At 39.6% G+C, this 19,102-nt stretch overlaps 1 protein-coding gene across 1 annotated transcript in view; it reads right to left on the bottom strand.

Annotated features, from left to right (window-relative positions):
• Positions 1-19,102, bottom strand: part of PREX1 (phosphatidylinositol-3,4,5-trisphosphate dependent Rac exchange factor 1) — a 323,175-nt gene that overhangs the window by 177,168 nt on the left and 126,905 nt on the right. Inside the window, exons 2-4 of the mRNA XM_042464631.1 lie at positions 18,207-18,278; positions 11,780-11,902; positions 1,925-2,029 (exon numbers count right to left, since the gene is read on the bottom strand). Coding sequence (XP_042320565.1) covers positions 1,925-2,029; positions 11,780-11,902; positions 18,207-18,278 — 300 coding nt within the window. The remainder of the gene's footprint in view (positions 1-1,924; positions 2,030-11,779; positions 11,903-18,206; positions 18,279-19,102) is intronic.

The following is a 19,102-nucleotide window of genomic DNA, read 5'->3' as shown; positions in this document are numbered from 1 at the left end:
TTATTATTATTATTATTATTATTATTATTATTATTATTATTATATAGAAGAGTTAAAGTACAGTAGTTGCACTAACGCATGGATAAGTCAACTCAGGTTTTTGGGGGGTCAATTTTTAAATGAAAATTTCTAGACTTATCCATGAGTATATACAGTACACCCACACTGTACGCAGGTGCACTATACGTGGTTTCAAGTTTACGTTGAAGACGCACGACAATTCAACAAATGACATGTGCACCCATGGTGCATGCACTACACCACACTGTGAGCATACGCCCCATTGTTTGCAATGGGGCACAAACATATGCGGAGTTCCCCTTACGCGGGGAGATCTGGAACAGATCCGCCACATAAGAGATGGTCCCACTGTACTGTAAATGATTTTCTAGCATCTCTGAGGTATGCTTTTCTACAGTTTTCTTTCATTTTAAACCAGCCAAAATGATATCAAGATTACTTTCAAACTGGAAAACAGGTATTGCGTAGTTGTTGCTGGCTTCACAAAGCAAATTGCTCAGTTGTTTGGTGCCCAAATGTAGTCCATGAGAAAAGAGGCATTATGTGCATTTGATTCCCACCTGCCACAAAACTAAGCCTCCATTTTGAATGAAGCATAATTTTGCTATTAGTTATACTTCACACATGGAGTTCTTTTATTCATGGCAATGAACATTTTGACATATGCGAGGCTATGACTCTATGCAGTAAAAAAAAAATCCAAGCGATTTGGCTGTTCTATTGATCAGAAATGGGAAGTTGGTTTCTGAAAAAAAGGAACTGAAAAGGGGGTGGAGCGAAAGCACCACTATGGGAAGGAAGCAAAGAGAAGAGGAAACCTCAAAAAAGTGCACCACAAACAGTCCTCTTATTAAGGCACAAATTTCTTTACATCACAGCTTTCTTCTTAAGAGAAACCTGAACTAGTTTTGTCTATTTTCATTATTTATATCTGAATTTCCTTCAAGAGAATTTAAAGTGCCATATATAAGATTCTTATCCCATCCTGCAACAGAGTCCAGCAGGAAACAGTATCTGCTTCTCCCCCACAAATGGGAGGATCTGTCCCCACAGCTGTCATCTCCAAGAAGCAATTCAACAGCTTCTTCTAAAAGCCCTACCAATCTCCCAACTGTAGAAATACCACAAAAAAACAACTGTTTTGAGGAGGTTCCACATATCACAGTCACCTCTGAGTGAAAAATTCAGCAGGTTAGTTCCCATGAGCAGTCACCCACCCAAACCTCTGCTCTTAGTGAGTCACCTCAGTGTGTTAGATCTGCTTGGAGGGCTCTCTATAGCAGCTGTCCATCCAATCTCTCATTCTGAGGAAACTTCCTGGGAGTAAATGATGTGATGGGTGGAACTGCTGAAATGGCCACCCACTTACTCCCTTGCACTATAAGGATCCCCAGAGTAGCCACCCACTCTTACTCTAAGAGTTTGCTGTCAGAGGATGATCCAGTGAGGTAGGCTCTTCAAAGAAGTGCATCAACTGGGAAAAGACACCTGCACATGGGTGGTTTTTTGTGCAGAGATGGCCTCTAAGGACCTTCTGAGGAAGATCTTACAGACGGAGGCAACTGAGCTCTAGAAAGCTGTGTCAACAACTTCTTACAGTTGTTTTTTTTCTCCAGAAAGTAAACCCACATGATTTGTATAGTAGGAAGACAGCTAGCATGGAGATGGGGCACATGTGCTTCTGTTTCCAACTTAGAAGGCAAATCCTCTTGTACCACAAAGGATAAATGGGTTGCCTTTTGAACAACAACTGGATGGGACAGAATTAAAATTCCTCATCTGTACTATTAGCTTTCTGCTACAGAGTGTGGCATTCACGGTTGAACGTATGTGTTTTGTTTTTTAACAATGCAAAATATTACATATATGGCCAAAAGGTGTTAAGTGGCCCATCTGTGCTTACCAATAGGAATGCTCTCACAGGTGGAATCTTGTTCAGTTCCATCAAGAGTCTGAGTGCTTTTTCATGGTTGCTGCAATATTCCTCATATACAATGAACTTGTCTTTCTGCAGGAAGAAAGAGAGAAAAAGATTTGTGTCAATTAAGGGCTCCTAAATGATTTTATATATTTATTTATTTAGCATTTTATTTCAATTAATACAAACCACACATTCATCTGCAGTTCTGTTGTTTTCAATATAACAGTTCCCAATGTCAAAAAGAAGAAAAGCCCTCCTTCCGACCACCATCTTGGGGAGAGAGAGGCAGGCAAGCTCCAACTGCCTGCCTGTAAGAAGAAAAGCCCGCCCTTCAGCCACCATCTTGGGGGGAGAGAGGCAGGCAAACTCCAACTGCCTGCCTGGAAGAAGAAAAGCCCTCCCTTCAGCCACCATCTTGGGGGGAGAGAGGCAGGCTAGCTCCAACTGCCTGCCTGGAAGAAGAAAAGCCCTCCCTTCAGCCACCATCTTGGGGAGAGAGAGGCAGGCAAGCTCCAACTTCCTGCCTGTAAGAAGAAAAGCCCTCCTTCCGACCACCATCTTGGGGAGAGAGAGGCCTGACCTGAAAAACTAAGAGCCCTCCTTCCGACCACCATCTTGAGGGGGAGAGAGGCCTGGCCTGAAAGACTAAGAGCCCTCTTCCGACCACCATCTTGAGGGGGAGAGAGGCCTGTTATGTTTGTTTGTTTGTTTGTTTACTTTGTATTATACTTCCTGTTGTACACCGCTTTGATCTAATTTGGAAAAGCGGTATATAAATAAACATCATCATCATCATCATCATCATCATCATCATCATCATAATTATTATTATTATTATATGCCACTGTTCCATCGAAAGCTTGTCCCTTTGATGGTGGGAACAAATGAACAGAAACCAAAAAGGAATTACTTGCTGTATGTCTGCTGGGTTCACAAACACAAGCTTATACACAACCCTGCTTATGCTTGTAATTGACATAAATATCTCAGAAACCCCCCAACATACACACACACACACACACACACACACACCTCAATTATTCCTATTTATTAATGTCAAAGAACAGCTGCATTTCATTTTGTATTGTCTATGTCACAGTTCAAGTTGCACAGTAGATTTCTTTCCAATTGTATAAAGCTCAGGGCTGAAATAGATGGCCTGGTTGGGGCACTATGAAGCTGCCCCAACCAAGGACAACGAAGGCCACAGCAGCCGCACACCACTGCCCTAATCTGCTGTGCCACCTGCCAAAAAAGGAACAGTTGAAAACCATTCCTTTTTCAGCCATGGAAAAGTGGCCTCTCGTGGCTCTTCCACAGCCCTGTTGTGGCTACCCAGCATGTTGGGGGCTTACGGCATGTAACCGCTATGCCCCCAAGATGCCTGGAAGTCAGCCTGCATGTGGGCAGCCGGGAAGCTGGAAGCCAGCTTCTGAGCAGCTTCCGAGCACGCAGCATCAAAACACTGCAATCTGAAGCTGCCCGGATGGCGGCACAAAGGGGTGGTCTGTTTCTCCCCTCAGTCATGGTAATCCTACTGCAAAAGTTTTCTGCAAAATGCTACAAAATGTTTTCTAGAGTAACAGTAAACCCATTTCCATGGTAGAATCAATCAGACAAGGAATTATATATCGTTTGACTGAGATTTGCCAGATATCTAGCAATTCTGCTAGGAGTACAGTCATCCTTCCACATTTGCGGATTTGACTTTTGCAGATTTGAATATTCAGATTGCATTAGTATGTTCTCTCTAGGAATCTCTAGGTCCTTCAGTGGAACTCTATGGTCAACTTTAAACAAAAGTTGCACTGAAGGACCTAGAGATTCCTGGAGAGAACACTCCACTAAGCATTTGTAGCTCCTCCAGTACAATTCTATGGTCAATGTCTGGCATATGTTGACCACAGAGTTGCACTGGAGGACCTAGAGATTCCTAGAGAGGTATTCTCTCAGGTAAAACCATAGTGTTTTTGTTATTTGCATTTTTTCCACATTCATGGGGGTCCTGGGCCCCTAACCCTAGCTAATGTGGAGGGACCATTGTATTTCAGCATGTTAAAAAAAAAAAAAAACCAGGAGGTTGCCCTAAGTACCAAATGCTTGTTGAACTCCTTATCATTTGACATCTTAAGTCTGATGCATATTTTCCTGATGCATAATGATTTTTAAACCACTTGATGTATACCAAATGGTATATTATCAACTGCTTGAATTTTCAGGGCTTGTGGGAGTGAAGGTCAATTTCCTTTCAATATATGTCTCAAGAAAAGTAAGCCCATTTCAGTAGATAATTTATGTGGAATAAAAAGATCAGGTTTCTGTGAATAGATAATATATGGTGTCAGCCTCACTAACAGTGGTTTGTCTATGAGGGATGAGGGGATAACAAAACCAATAAAAATGCAAATCATAAAATTATTATAAAATTATAAAACCCTCCTGTTATAAATGGTAAAATTACAAAAAAAATATACATTCCTATAAACTGAATAGCAGGAATGGGTACAGACATGAAGAAACCAACAAGGCCCAAAAGAAAACGAGCCATGAAACTATACAAATATGACAAAAGGCAAGAGCTTCATCATTGTTTTCAGCTATATCCAACCTATAAATCAAGAATGAGTAACCAGCAGCTGTTTCTGGACTCACAATGCTGGGGGATGCTGGGAGTTGCAGGTGAGCAATTTCAGGAGAGCCATATAATTTCCACCTCTGTTTTAAGTGTATGGAAATCTTCAGATACTCCTAGATATAATCCTCTTTAAAATATCTTAAGAGTGAAATGAAAGTGAATATTCTCTCACTGTGTGTTACTTGCAAAATCCAGTAAGTTAGCTTTTTCCAACTTTAAATTCTCACCTGTTGTTAAACTATAACCCTGATATTTTGACATCCGGGCATACTGGCAGTTGGAAATTAATATGTATTGTAGTCCAACAACTCCTGGGGACTCAAACTTGGGAAAAGCTGTCCTTGGGCTTGATGCAAGAACCACCTGGCCTCTTGGTATGACCTAGCCATAGGCCATTATCTCTGACTGCCACACCCACCTCTGTTGAAATTATCTCTTGTATCCTCAGAGAAACTGAAACCGACAGGTGTGGTTTACAAGTTTGTGGGAAAGCACTAAATTTGATGTCAATGAAGTTAGAATCCAGCTTAATAGAGGCAGAATATCTTGTGAAAATCAATCAGCAGAAAATTGCTTTAGCCTCAGTATATGAAAACTACATTTGGTTCCACAAAAATTGATGTTTCAGATATATTGGACACAGCTAAGCCTTTTCACAAAAAAACTGGCCACTCCACCTAAATGCTGGCAAAGTAATACAAATAATGCTTGCTTGTGGCATATGATCTGGGCATGCTGAGAAGTCGTTCTTTTTTTGACTGCACGCATTGCAATGTACTATTTATTAGAAGAATCTTTTCTATTTGTAGATATATTTAAACTTCATTACTGCAGCTAAAAATTTAATTGATAGGAAATGTGTCTTGATCTGGTGTGGTCTTACACTAGCATAAAGACTCTTACACCAAAGCTGGAAAGACTACTAACAGTAATAATTTTAACAATTACATTATACTTACTATAATTATAATTATTATTATTATTTTATTAATTTATAACCTGCCTTTTCCCAAATACAGTACTGGGACTTAAACTGACCAAATATCAAACACAATACAGATTAAAAGCATAAAATACATCAACAAATATAATTATTTTAAAATGCAATTTAAAGCATACAGAATTACTTAAAATTTTATTAAAATGACAGAATATAAAATCAACAAAACAGCACACAATTAAAGGCCCACTAAGGTCAATTCCCAAAAATCTGTCAAAATATGAAAGCTTGACTTGCTGACAGAAGGAAAGCATGGAAGGAGCCATCCTAGCCTCCTTAAGAATGACATTTCTGGGGCTAGGAGTATCCACCAAGAAGGTCCTCTCTCATGTTCCCACCAAATATGGAAGGTAGTGGGAAGAAAAAGGCCTCCCATGAAAATTTTATAGCTCAGCAGGCTCATACAGGGAGATATGGCCCTTCACATTCAGTGGTTTAGAAATCCTAACACTTCAGCCGTACACTAATGTGTATTCCACAGATGTCATGTAAAAAAATTGATAATATGGTCAGTGCATATTAATGTATATGTCTAACCCATGTTCATAATCTTTGTATTTCTTCCCTCCCTCTCTCCCAACTTCTTTTGTGTTTCCCCTTTCTTTCATTTAAAAGTTAAAATACAAAAGTGTGTTGTGTAAACACACAACAAGACCTGGCCTACATGAGAAATCAAGCCTCAAGATCCTTTGATGACACAAAACAGAACTGGCTTCAGAACAGAACTGGCCCCAGGCAAACAACAGGCAGCTTAAAACATCTGGATTGGCCCAGTCTGATATGACTACAGGCATGGAGCTTGGCTTTCTGCCTTAGCTTAGACAGCTCTAGCACAGGATTCTGCTCAGCCTCCATATCCAGCAACCAAATACAGGCACTCTGCACAACACGTTTGGACTCAGGAAGAGATTTCCATGACTCTGACTTGGCCTTGACATCAATTTATCCATGGTCAGCTCCAGATTTGAAAGGGCCATGGGCAAAGCACCACTCCTCCATCAGTGAACCCTAGCTGGGATATCTGGAGGCTAGCCTACACTGTTATGCCTTAAATCTCCAGAGCAATGCTATGCAAAGTGCACCAAGTAACACTTAAATCAGACTTAAAGGGGGCATGCTGGGCTGTAACAGTAGATCCTGCAAGAGCGCTGGTTCACTGGAAGGCGTCTAAGAACACTAGGTGTTGGTACTAACACTGAATTTGGCAAGAAATACCTATCTAGTCCAGCCTTCCTTTCCCAACCTGATGGGACTATAGTTCCCATCAACATGGCCCAATGGCCATTGACAAATGACAGTTGTAGTTTAACTCATATGGAAGGTCTCAGGTGAGGAAATACCAATCTAGTCTAACTTTCTCCTTTTTTTTTTTTCTACAATGGAAATAGCTGTGTCCAGCATAAGGCTTTATTAACTCCTATAAGCTATATTATCTCTAAACCTGGAAGTTCCACCTGGGCATCATAGCAAAGCCCCATTAGAATAGAATTTTATATTCTGTTTTTAAAACCGGTGGTCATCAGAACCTCAGATGGAAAATTCCATATGTTAATTGTATATTGCCTGATTAAAAATGCAATGAACTGTGAACTCCCTTCTTGTTACTATATGACAAGAAGCCCTGCCTTCAAAGAGTGGCACAGGACTTAGCAAGCCAGACTAGTACTGTAACAGCCTAAAGGGATGCTTTCATTGTCTCTCAACATTTTTGCATATTTTTGCCTCTTTATTTATCATTAAATATATCTCCATGGAAACACAACAATAGAAGCAAACAGTCACAAAGAGAGGAAGGAAAGAAGCTGGAAAGCAGCTGGCTCATGGGCTCTATCTTTTGCTACACTACACATCTGGAATTGCAGCTGCTTCTCTTCCAAGCAATTTTGAGCAGAAGCTTGAAATGCCATAAAGACAAATGTTCCTGGTCACCAGATGCAGGAAATTCTGTGGCTGGGGATGTGATGAAACAGGATACCGCACTTTTATTCTTATAAAAATACATCATGGACAACAGTGAGAGACCATGGCTCAGAGGTAAACTTACTTGTTTGCAGAAAGGGTGACAGTTTGGTTTCTATTGCGTGATGCACAGCCAGAAAAACAGAAGGTGATGAAAAGTGTCATAAAGTTCATAAAAGGGACAGGCCAAAGCAAAGAAGCTCCTCTAATATCAACCTGCTTTACAATCATTTCCTAAGAGATTAACATTTACAAAAATATTTACAAAAACAGAGGTCCATCTGTAACTTGGGAATACTCTCCCTTTGGAAGTATGTCTTGAGGCAACATTGCATTATTTTTGGGACTAGAACCAAGACTTTCTTTGAGCACTTTGATTTTTAAATGTAAGGATGGTTGCAATAACCTGACCCTGCATTGTTTCCCAGATCAACAGATATAGGGAAGGGACACTTGTCTTCCCTCCTCAGGCAAGGGAGCTTGGGTCACCACTGCCCAGAATCCCAAAGAATGGCCCTTTGTACAATTTAGGGGTACATGAATAAAGTGGGATGCAGAAACAACACCTTCCATATCACAGTCACACTCCAAGCTCATTTTAACTTAGAAGAGTTGTACGGGGCCAACATAAGCTAATGTCATTTTTTTCGATTATGACTGCAGCTTGGTGACTTTGGTCAGAATTTTAGAGGTTATATTTAGATTGCAACATCTCCTGGCAAAACTCAGTTCAGTATATTCCATAATTACATGCATGCCACAGGGCTTTCATCACAACTTGCCCAGCTGCCCTTCATGCATAAGAAAACCCACAAATATGAAAGAAAGGCTTTTAAATTACCCAGCACCTGAAGTGTTTAATTTCATCTCGGGGTGAGTGACATTGGGATGTCTCCACTAGATGAGAAAATTATCTGTTACTTAATTACAGATGCTATCCCTTTGAAAATTAAATGTGCACTTATTTTGCATTATGATCACTAACCAACTAAAAACAGAATCTTTTTTACTCAGCAAATTCTCTTCCTATTTTCCCTTGTAACTTTGGACCACTTCACATAATATCACATATGCAAATAGACTAATGGAGTTTTTGCATTACACATGATAACCTGTCATGGTTGGTGATTCCAGCTGTAGGCAAATAGCTATACGTGCAATGCAAGAGGAATACATGACTGGCTGCATTTGCCTGGTACCTGAATACTGCAAGTGCATTCAACTGTTTTGACTTATGCACAACGTTCTAACGTTTACAGCAAGTTAAGAGAATGGCTTAGAAATTAGTTACTAGATAGTAACACACTAGATAATCTGCTGTTACTAATTACTTGTAAATAATTAAAAGGGTATGTAGTATTTTATAAATTTAATTTATTGAGAGATAGCATAACTCATTTTACAATGTAACTTCTATGTCTAGCTCTCTGTGCCCCTCCTCCATGTTGTTATCAAATAATAATAATAATAATAATAATAATAATATAATATTCATTTATATCCCGCCGCTCCCTTTCGAGGACAACAAGCCAATATAACAATTACTAAAACAGCAATAAAATATTCCCTAATCTCCTAACCCTCCCTCCTTCTCTTAAAATTGCAAATAAAATGTTGAAGCTACATCCTTCAGTTACAACAAATCACATACAGTTCCACAAAGTTAGAACAAAGATTTGGAAACAAAAATTGATATCAATGGGATATTAAAAGCATGTAGCCCCAAGGGTGCCCTTGTGTGGGGAAATTGCCTTGTCATATAAGGAAATCCAGTAAGCTCAGCATGGGGGAGCTCAAGGATAGTTTGATTAAGATTGGAATCTTCACTGACAAGAGTGATGGTGAGCAATTGACCTGGTGCTTATACATGAACAGAAATCCAAGTACACTTCCCTCTGGGAGCAATACTCTTTTGTCCAAGGACATTTGCACTACTTGTTCAGCCATTTTCAACTTCCTTGTTCATTTTTCCCTCCTGGAAATCCTTTCACAACCCAAAACATGCCCCAGGATATGTTTCACTCTATAAATATGCCTGCCAAAGCACCCCGAATTTGCTCTCATTTGAGATTCAGAAAAACACTGTCCATAGCTCACCTGAATCCTCAGCATAAGCTGGCCACACTACAGTCCCAAGGCAGCTGCTGAGCCGTTTTCCATTTCACTACATTCCCCAGTTGGAGCTACACATCTGGAATCAGTACAGTATTACCCGCTGTGATCCCTAAAGTCACTATCTGCTAATACCTTTTGTATTGTTAGTTCTTGTGAGTGTGTGTGAGCATGTTTTTGGTGAGTGGCGATTCCCTTTTGCAAATAAAACTACATTTTGACCTTGCATTCTGGAGTTCTGTTTCTTGGAACTAGTATATATAGGCTAGATCCCTGCTTTTAGATACCAAAGACCTCTCAGCAGCATTAACTGAGCTAATAAAATTTCCCAATTAAATATTGACTGCGAATGCCTCCTTGGGACCCTGGTATTTTATTGAGGGATAGCATAACTTGTTTTGCAATGTACCTGTAACTTCTGGTTACTTTTATCATAACTGGGCAATAGTCTCACTAAACAATGAAGAAATATCACCTGATCTATGTATTGATTTGCTCAGTGCCTCATGCTCTGTTAGAGGTGCTGAATCAATGACGAGGTGGATGTCATTTACTAGAAAAGTAAAGAAAAACCATAGTGTTGTGTTTTTTTTTATCCCCAACAAGAAAGGGCATCTCAACTCCATTAATTTCATCAAGGAACCCTATTTAAAAAAATAACATTTGCAGAAATATTTTGGTCATGCACAAAAACAATGAGACCAGGGGATTGGGAGGTGTTGTTTTTAATTGTTTTTATTTATTTTGGTGCAAAAAGCATTGTGTCTTTCCCACAAAAAACCGCATTTTGCACAAAAGTGGCATGCTACACAAAAATAAACTGTTTGTAGAAAGTCATTTTTTAAAAAAAACAACAGAAGATGTAAATATGACTAATTACTTTGAGGGCTTGGTAACTGACTTCTTATTTACAGTAATTTTCCAGGCTCTGGAAAAGATCTTGCTGTTCATTTGTTCATAGAGTTGCCAGGTTTTCAAAATAGCAATATTGTACATTCATAAATTATATGATGCAAACATATGTCTCTTTATTAAGGACCAGCATCCAAAAATATGGTCTTCTTGGTATCTAGTTAAGTTTATATAAAAGGAAAAGCTTTCCAGTTCTCAGGCACAGGGGAAATCCCTTATAATAAGGGACACCTGGCAGTCTAATAAGGAGGCAAGCTGTCTGGACCTCAAACAAGGGACATCCCTTATAGTAAGGGACACCTGGCAATCCTGCTTATTCACACTACCCCTCCATGAGTGGACAAGTGGAAAGGAAGAGGATGTGAGTTAGCCAGAAGCTTCCTCTTGATCTGTCCCTAATTAAAATCTCCACAAAGGAAAGGAATGAAAAAATCATCTAGTTACAGCTGGTAGCCCTATGCATACAACAGAACTGGGGATGGGGGGAGGGATATACCTCTACCTATGACCATCATGTGCTCATGAAAACCTCAGAAGAAATCTTATCCATGAAACTCTCTTTGGACCTTCACAGAGCATGCATGCACAATTGTCCTCCTCTTCATGTGTTCATATATGACAGATGATTAGAGCATTTCTTTCAATAGAACTTCACTCTGCTCTGTACTCCCTTTTGGCACCATTTCCAAAAGTGTACCTGCCTTATGAGAATGTGGGTGCATCTATACTGTAGGAATAATGCAATTTGACACCACTTTAAATGCTGTAGCTCCATCCTGGGATTTGTAGTTTTACAAGGTCTTTAGCCTTCTCTGTCAAAGAGTACTGATGCTTCATATACATACAAATCCCGTGATTCTGCAGGATGCAGCCGTGGCAGATAAAGTGGTGTCAAACTGCATTATTTCTACACTGTAACACACCCTGTTTTCCACAATACAAAACAAAAGCAACATGGCAAACAAAGATAACATTCTCCACAAGGGAAAAGTGAAAATGAGTAAATGGAAGATACTGTGCTTAGCTATGTTTGATATGATTTGCAGTATTTGAAGGCACAACCACTTTTTTATCCGAACTCACACTCAGCTTGCACACAGGTTATAAAAGGTCCAACTATAAACAACTGCAGGTTTGAAGGTGAAAACTGCAGAGATACAAGAGACATTTTACCAAAAAGATACATTTCAAAAACACATTTTTGGTTTATCATACTCACAAATTTTAAGAAAACATCTCCCAGTTCATGCTGAGACTGAGGTTCTGGTTGTAAACAATATTCGAGAGCAGTCAGGAAGTCCTTGTGAACATCAAGTATGTCTTCTATGTTGGAAAATAAAATCTGTAACATAATAAAAAGTCTCAGATAATAACTGCTAATGAAAAACCATGCCAATCTTTAAAATACTATTTTTGATCTATCCAGTTAACCATGTAAAGCAATCTTTACGGAAGTTTTGTTTATTTGTCTATTATAATTTTAAAATTTCCTAATAATACACAGATACTTAGTTGAGTTACCACACTAAAACACAGTTAAAGTTGGTATTTAACTATCGTTCAGCACCATATCTGTACTGGGAAATTATGTTTTGTGTTTGAGAAGCAAGCCGAGATAAGAAACTAGCATTTAAAAACTACCATTAGTTCTAACAATGGTTCTGTGTAATGTCTATATAGACAAACTACATTCTTTGCTTAGCTTTAAACTACAGTATACACATGGATGCTCAAATCATCACTGGGATTCTAAATTCTGCTGATTGCAAAGCATGGTTTGGTGATGCAGTTAAAAAGAAATCAAAGACATATTATAAATGGGACCAATATTAGCCTCACGAACTCTCATTTAATAGCCACTTAGCATCTTTAAAATTAAAGCTGGTATACATAGAGGGGAAAGAAAAACCAACAAAACATTAAAAAACAGAGTTGGGGGGGGGGAAGTAAAATCAACGGAAACGTTCTCACACTGTTTGCATTGGTTGCCAGTGAAACACCCACAATGCATGGCACACAGTAATTAATTTGTTTCTGGTTTATTTCCAAGCACTATTCCAAGTGCTGTTCTTGACCTTAAAGTCCTAAATGGTCTAGAACCATTGTACCTCTTGATCCCATATGAGCTTACTCAGTAGCTTAGATCACTATTGAAAGCCCATCTCCAAGGGCCAGTCCACACAATGAAAATCCTTCACAATTTGCATGTGTTTGGGCTTTTTGTGGTAGGTAGGTGGGGAATTCTTCAAACTCTGCAGAAAATGGATTCATGAGTTTTACCAGAGTATCCACGAAGGTGCACATTATCAGATGTGTGAATGCCTTATTAGCATGCCTTCACATGGCAGCACATTTTGGTAAAGGGTAGGCAGATAGGTATTACTTCTAACGGATTTCTTTGGTTTTAGGTGTATATAGGGTTTGGAATTTTACAGCATTTTTAATTAATTGTTTTCATACTGAAACTGAAATTGGTATTTCCACTTTCTTTACAAAAGGTGACGAACATTTAAAAAATTAAAGGTCCCAACCTATAGAGGAAATATGCATATGGCCCTTTGGTTCCCTGGAATTGGCAAAGGAGGGTGGAGTTCTCCCAGTGGTATCTCCCCTCTACCCAGTTATTCACTCTTTCTGCCCTTATTCAACCTTCTGATACACTGGTTCTCTGTGTAGCAACTTTCAAGAAGAAATAACGTTCACTTTTTTCCAACATATACACACACCAAGTTAAGACTAAGAGGACAGGGAGCAATGACCATCCCCCTGGCCCCACTGGTCCATGGCTTAGAATGCATTTTGGGGAGCCTTCCTGGTGACCATTGTTTCCTCTCCTCTTGCCCACTGCATTTGTGGAGGGGGAAAAAGAGAGAGAGAGAGAGTACTTCATGCCACAAAATAAGTGAAGGGCCTGTTTCAGGAAATTTTGCAGCATACAGTAACCAAAGGGATCCAAACAGTAGTTGACTAGAGAAAAGTACAATGCTAACCTTTCGGGAGGGGAGTGGGGGGGATAGTTCATGGGTTGTTTATCTAAACACCAATTAAGGCTTTATATGATTTATTGTTCTTAGAGAAAAAACAAACACTACATTTTTTTTATCAAAAACTTTAAAGCCACAGTGTTGGCTTACAACATGAGCCATGCAGCACTCCAAAGTTTCTTTGCTGGCCAGGGACCATGTGTGATAATGACACTAGTGGGAACAGGTGACAACAGAAGCAGAAGTGGATATGTCCCCCACTTTTATTTGAGAGGGACATAAATATGGCTGAACTTATGCTTTCTTGCTTTCTGCTTCTGTACATGGCTTTGCAAAAGAATCAGTGGTTACAGTAGACTCATAGAATGAGCTACAGAGTAAAGTGTAAATGGGCTATTCGCCCCCACTCTTTTTTTACTGTGTGTGACCGTAGTACACACTCACCCCCTCACCCCTCCTTTCTCTAGAGAGCTCTGAATACAATGCTCTGGCTCTGCAGTGGCCTTGAAGAGAACAGGATCAGCCTAGCTAAGTATCTCTTTGCATTCCAGACTCCAAGCAAATGTAATGCCAATAAGAAAGTGTGTGAACACTGCATGGACAGTGAATGCAACCAATCACTTGATGTTTAGACAATAGCCAATTAACTGCCTGTTGTATAATCATGCGTGTACTAAATAGCCAATTAAGCTAATGCTATGTAAACAATGAACTGTGTTTTGCTATAAAAACTTTTGGAAATGGCTATTGGGTGCGGCAGCAATTTTATCACCATCTGCTGGTGTGCTGTCGTCTTGGCCAAATAAAGTGCGTTTTGCTAATGGACATTTCGGGTTTTCCACGTCGTCACTTAAGGACACTCCTTTCAAATGAACATGTTGGGAATGTTTCCCTAACATATTGACAGCCCAAAATGACACCAGTGGAAGTAGGTAACAAGCAGAAGTAATAATGTGCCAAAAAATAATAATGTTCAGTGACCAGTTACATGTGGGCACAAACAATTCACAGATATTCCTTCCCGCCCACCATTTTAAATAACAATGGCATTGCATGTGGCCGACAAAATATGCATGGATGTGAATGGTAGGAATGCACTCAGGAGAAGTAAATTCAATGGAACATCAATTTGAACGTGCAAAAATTCACACCAATTTGCATAATACACTTAGATGTAGACCAGGCCTAAGTTTCATGGGCACAGCCTGTATCTTTATCAGCTGGTGTTATTTATTATGATAAGTTAAGTTTTTATGAGATCATGAAGCTGCCTTAACTCTTTTAAATAAAATACCTAATAAATTAGCAATGGTGTAGGATCCTAGCTACTAGCTGTGGAAATATTTTCTTATCTGCTCTTTTACATTTACTGTGCAGACAGGGCAGTACATTTACATTATATTTGGTAGGCAGGCTTATCATCCACGTTCACAGTCATTGGCCTTTATGGTGAATTGTAATCCAACACATCTGGAAGACATCAGGTTTGGAAAAGCTGGCCACAAAGATCCAGTGTATCACCCATGCTTTTTAACTTCTATGTGAAACTGCTGGAGGAAATTAAGCCAGAGGTTGTGCTGAAATGTCATAACTTTTGAGGATAATGCACAAGTGATCAATGAAAGAAGTAATCTTTTCTCAAAGGGACTGCTGATAAGCCCCCATGCACGCTTGGTAGTTTGTTGTCCTCAAGGATAATGCTGCCATGGAGTATGTCTTCTGGGCCATAGTGTCAATCTTGCATCCCTCTTTATCTGCTGGTAGGGAGTGGGTTTTCTTTGCTGATCTTGATTGTGCTGCCTCCATGATAACAGAGAGAGGGGCCTCCCTGAAGATCCCAAATCTCAGGCAGATTCATAGGGTCCTTTGGACACCGTGGACCCAGTCTGATCCTGATTTGCCAGATGACTGCAAACTGCAACTTGCCAATTTCAAACAGGCAATCACAATTAAAAAGCTTCACCAATCACAGTATGGTGTTTGTTTTGAGTGACAGTCTTTTCTAGTGCTCCTGCTTACAACAGCTGCAATCCCTTCCTCAGAATATGTTGGGCCACAGAACAGAGGTCACCTATGTTAATGGGTTCTGACATGCATTAATTATCTGTTTGGTATGCATTGCCCTCTGTCTTATCATTAGCTGCTTGGTTCTTGATGAAGGTACTCAACAATCAGCCAGCTGTCAAAGCGAGGGATGGCTTTGTATTTCCCAAAGTGGTTTTAATGAGGAGTTAAAATTGCCTCTGTTGTTGTGCTCAAAGCAAATTCATCCCCATTTAGGTCATTTATGTTGTAACCACTACACACAAGGTTGCAAAGACTTACACCGAGTGATTTTCAAAGCCAGGAGGTAAATACACATGAATGGCTTTCTGTAGCTGAAAAGGTAAGTTCTGCCTAGTAAGAAGTCACAAGTTTGGATTTCTGGGAGTAGAGCAGGGATAACTATTTGAATATTGAGATGTTCTTGCACCAACCACCCTAAGGTAAGCAAGTGAGTGACCTCCAAATGTTTTAAGCTACAATTCCCATAACTCCTGACCACTAGCTATATTGATTGAGGATTGTGAAAGCTATAGTTCAAAACATGAAGGACATCAGGCAACAACCCAACAGCATCATCTAATTAACACATAAGGAAAGACAGGACAGACAGGACCAAGGGTCCATCTAATCTCAGATCCAGTGTATAATGCTTCAGCAGTCTCAAAGAAGGGCATGAGGGTAATGACACTGTACTGTAATTAATGCCCTCATTGTTACTTGGAGATGCACTGTCTCTGAATGTGAAAATTCCATTAATCCATCATTGCTAATACCTCTTAACAGACATGTCCCCCCATGAATCCCGTGAGAGTTAGTGGGGCTGTATGACAGGTGTAGGACCAAGATGATACAGGTTCAAATGACTGCAGCTTCAAGAAATTCACTTGGACCAACCACAAAATATCTTTTAGCTTAAGAGTAATTTGCCAAATGACTACACTTGCAAGAAAGGTATTGTTCTCTCTCTCTTTAAAGAATTTACTTTTTTCTATAAAATATATAATCTATGCAATTCAGCCATATATAAAACAGAATCTTCCATCTTCAAGAGCTTCATGCAAGAGAGGAACCTATCGCTGGGGTGTAGCTGTTTTCACATGGTAGACCTATTGAAACAGGAGAAACTACTTGTCAAATCTTTTGCTACTTAAGGCATAGAACATGGAAGTAGGGAGAAAGCCTTCACAACAAGGGCTTCTGAAATCTTCCAAGTCTTTCAGCCACTGGATAAAGCAGAAATATTATTCTACATGCACAGCGAAGCACAAAGAAGCTTCAGGCATAAACACAATCAGAAAACAAAGAACAGAAAATGAATCTAGATGTATTTGATTGTGCAACAGATATATTCAGCACTTTTGGGGGCAATAGGTTAATTGGAATAAAAACAATAGCAATATAATTAATCAGCATTTTTGTTAGTTTGCTACATCCATACAAAAGTACAAGCTTCACCAGCTGAAACTTTGCTCACGGCAGAGCTGTTGAAGACATCTGAATGAGTCCTTTGCTGGAAAAAGTTGACAATCCTATGCAATTCTAGAGAAAGACTCACAAAATGGCATGCACAATTCATCTGTACAGCAGATGAAAGAAGGAAGCAGGCTTGTATCACAGGTTGCCAAGTTGTTAATAGCAGCACTTAGAGCCACATCCCAGAAATATCCCCCACTAAATTAGGTGCTGGACCAAACATGCACCTCCCCATTCATTTTCCTCATGGTCTTTACATCCATTCCTCTCCCACATCTACAATAATGAGCAAAAATGAGTGTGTGTCTCAGAAGAACTGTTGGGGGGACAGATCAGGGTCTAAAATGGTGGGGTTCTGCCAGTACATCAGTCCAGGGCCTAGAGAATAAAGGATAAATCTGTGAATTTCTTACAGCCTCCCCCTTCAAAAAATAAAACATATCACAGGCGACTCCCATTGCATTGTACACTCTCGTATTCATTCTTTCACTGGTTAGAGACATTGTGTTAGGGATCAAGAGGTAAAGGTTTTCATCATGCATTTCCATTAGAGATAGAAATAATATTTGAAAATACCTGGAAATGGTTAAAAAAAACACACCAAGTGTTAAGAAACTCTAGTGAGAAGAATTCTGGACTGAGAATAATCTTCACAATTTGATATTTATTCTGAGCAAAATTTGCGCAGTTTTTTTTGCACAGAAAGCAACATTTCCTGCACAAACATTTCCTGCACAAAAAATAATGTTACCTGCACAGAAAATGCCATTTTCTGTGCAAAGAAACAAATGTGAATTTTGCACAGAATAAGTTCTACATTGCAAACAAGCTTCAAAAACTGCCTGGTTTTCAAAGAATTTCTCACAGTGGGAAGAAAATTACTAAAATTATTTGTTGGTTCCTTGAAGGATAAAATTAGTGAAGATTTACATCTCTAATCACCATGCTGGGAAAATATTCACTCTCGAGATCTACCTGTGAGGCCTTTCTAAAAACTGCAAAAATTCTGTGTATAGAAAATAATGCAGCAATCCCAGCTATGTGATCACTAACAGACAACTGATGGAATGAATGTAAACCTGGACAACAGGGATTGGCATCAATCAATAATACACAAAGCAATTGATGTTCTGAGAGCATTACCTTGACATTTTCCTCTGTTATATATTTTTCGGCTTTGTCCACAGCATTTTGTCTAATTCGGTGCAGAAACGCCTATAGGAGAACAAAGAAAGTGGGAAAAGGATTATTGTTGAAGTGAGACTGCTTTCATTTCACTGCTTTTATCTTCAAGCTTTCCATTAGCATCCAGGCCCTGAGATAAAAATTGGAGGTTTCTATGCCAAAGGATTGATCTCTTTCCATACTCAAAACTATCAATTCATGCATCGCTTCACTACTGGGACACCTTGTGCTTCTGCCTGACAGAATCTATCCCTCTCCCCCATCCTGTAAACATACTCTTTCAAATCATTTGGTTTTTGAAAACCTGTATAGATTTTTTCTGACTTTCTGCTTAGCCTAGTAATGGTGTCACCACAAGAGGGTCTTTACATTTGTCTTATGGGCAACACAGCTACCACTGTGTTTGTATTCCTTCAGAAGTGTTTCTGTCAGTTATTTTACCTAGATATCTGGTATCACCGGCACACCAAAGGAAGCCAGTGTTTGTTTATCCCTTCAGTCCCTTCCCCTTCTTCCTTTAAAACTGGACTGTTTTGATTTGATTAAGGAGGCAAGATGCCTGGGTCTCATCACATGAAAAGATCTGTGTCAAAGTAAGCAGAAAGAAAGGACTAAAAGTCTCAGCAAAGCCAAGTGGGAAACAATGGCCTGTTACAGACAGCCAAAATAAAGCTGCTTCAAGTCACAGTGGAGGTATGGTGTTTCAATGATGCATGCATCCTAAGAGTCCAGAAGCCACACCAAAGCCATGCTCCAGTCTGGTGCGTAGCTTTGGTGCGACTTCTGGAGTCTTAGGACACATGCATCATTGAAACACCATACCTCCACTGTGACTTGAAGCAGCTTTATTTTTG

This window comes from Sceloporus undulatus, chromosome 4, assembly GCF_019175285.1.
Source record: "Sceloporus undulatus isolate JIND9_A2432 ecotype Alabama chromosome 4, SceUnd_v1.1, whole genome shotgun sequence".
NCBI classification, from domain to species: Eukaryota; Metazoa; Chordata; class Lepidosauria; order Squamata; family Phrynosomatidae; genus Sceloporus; species Sceloporus undulatus.
Note: the sequence above shows the minus strand (reverse complement) of the source record. Positions and strands in the feature narration are given on the sequence as shown.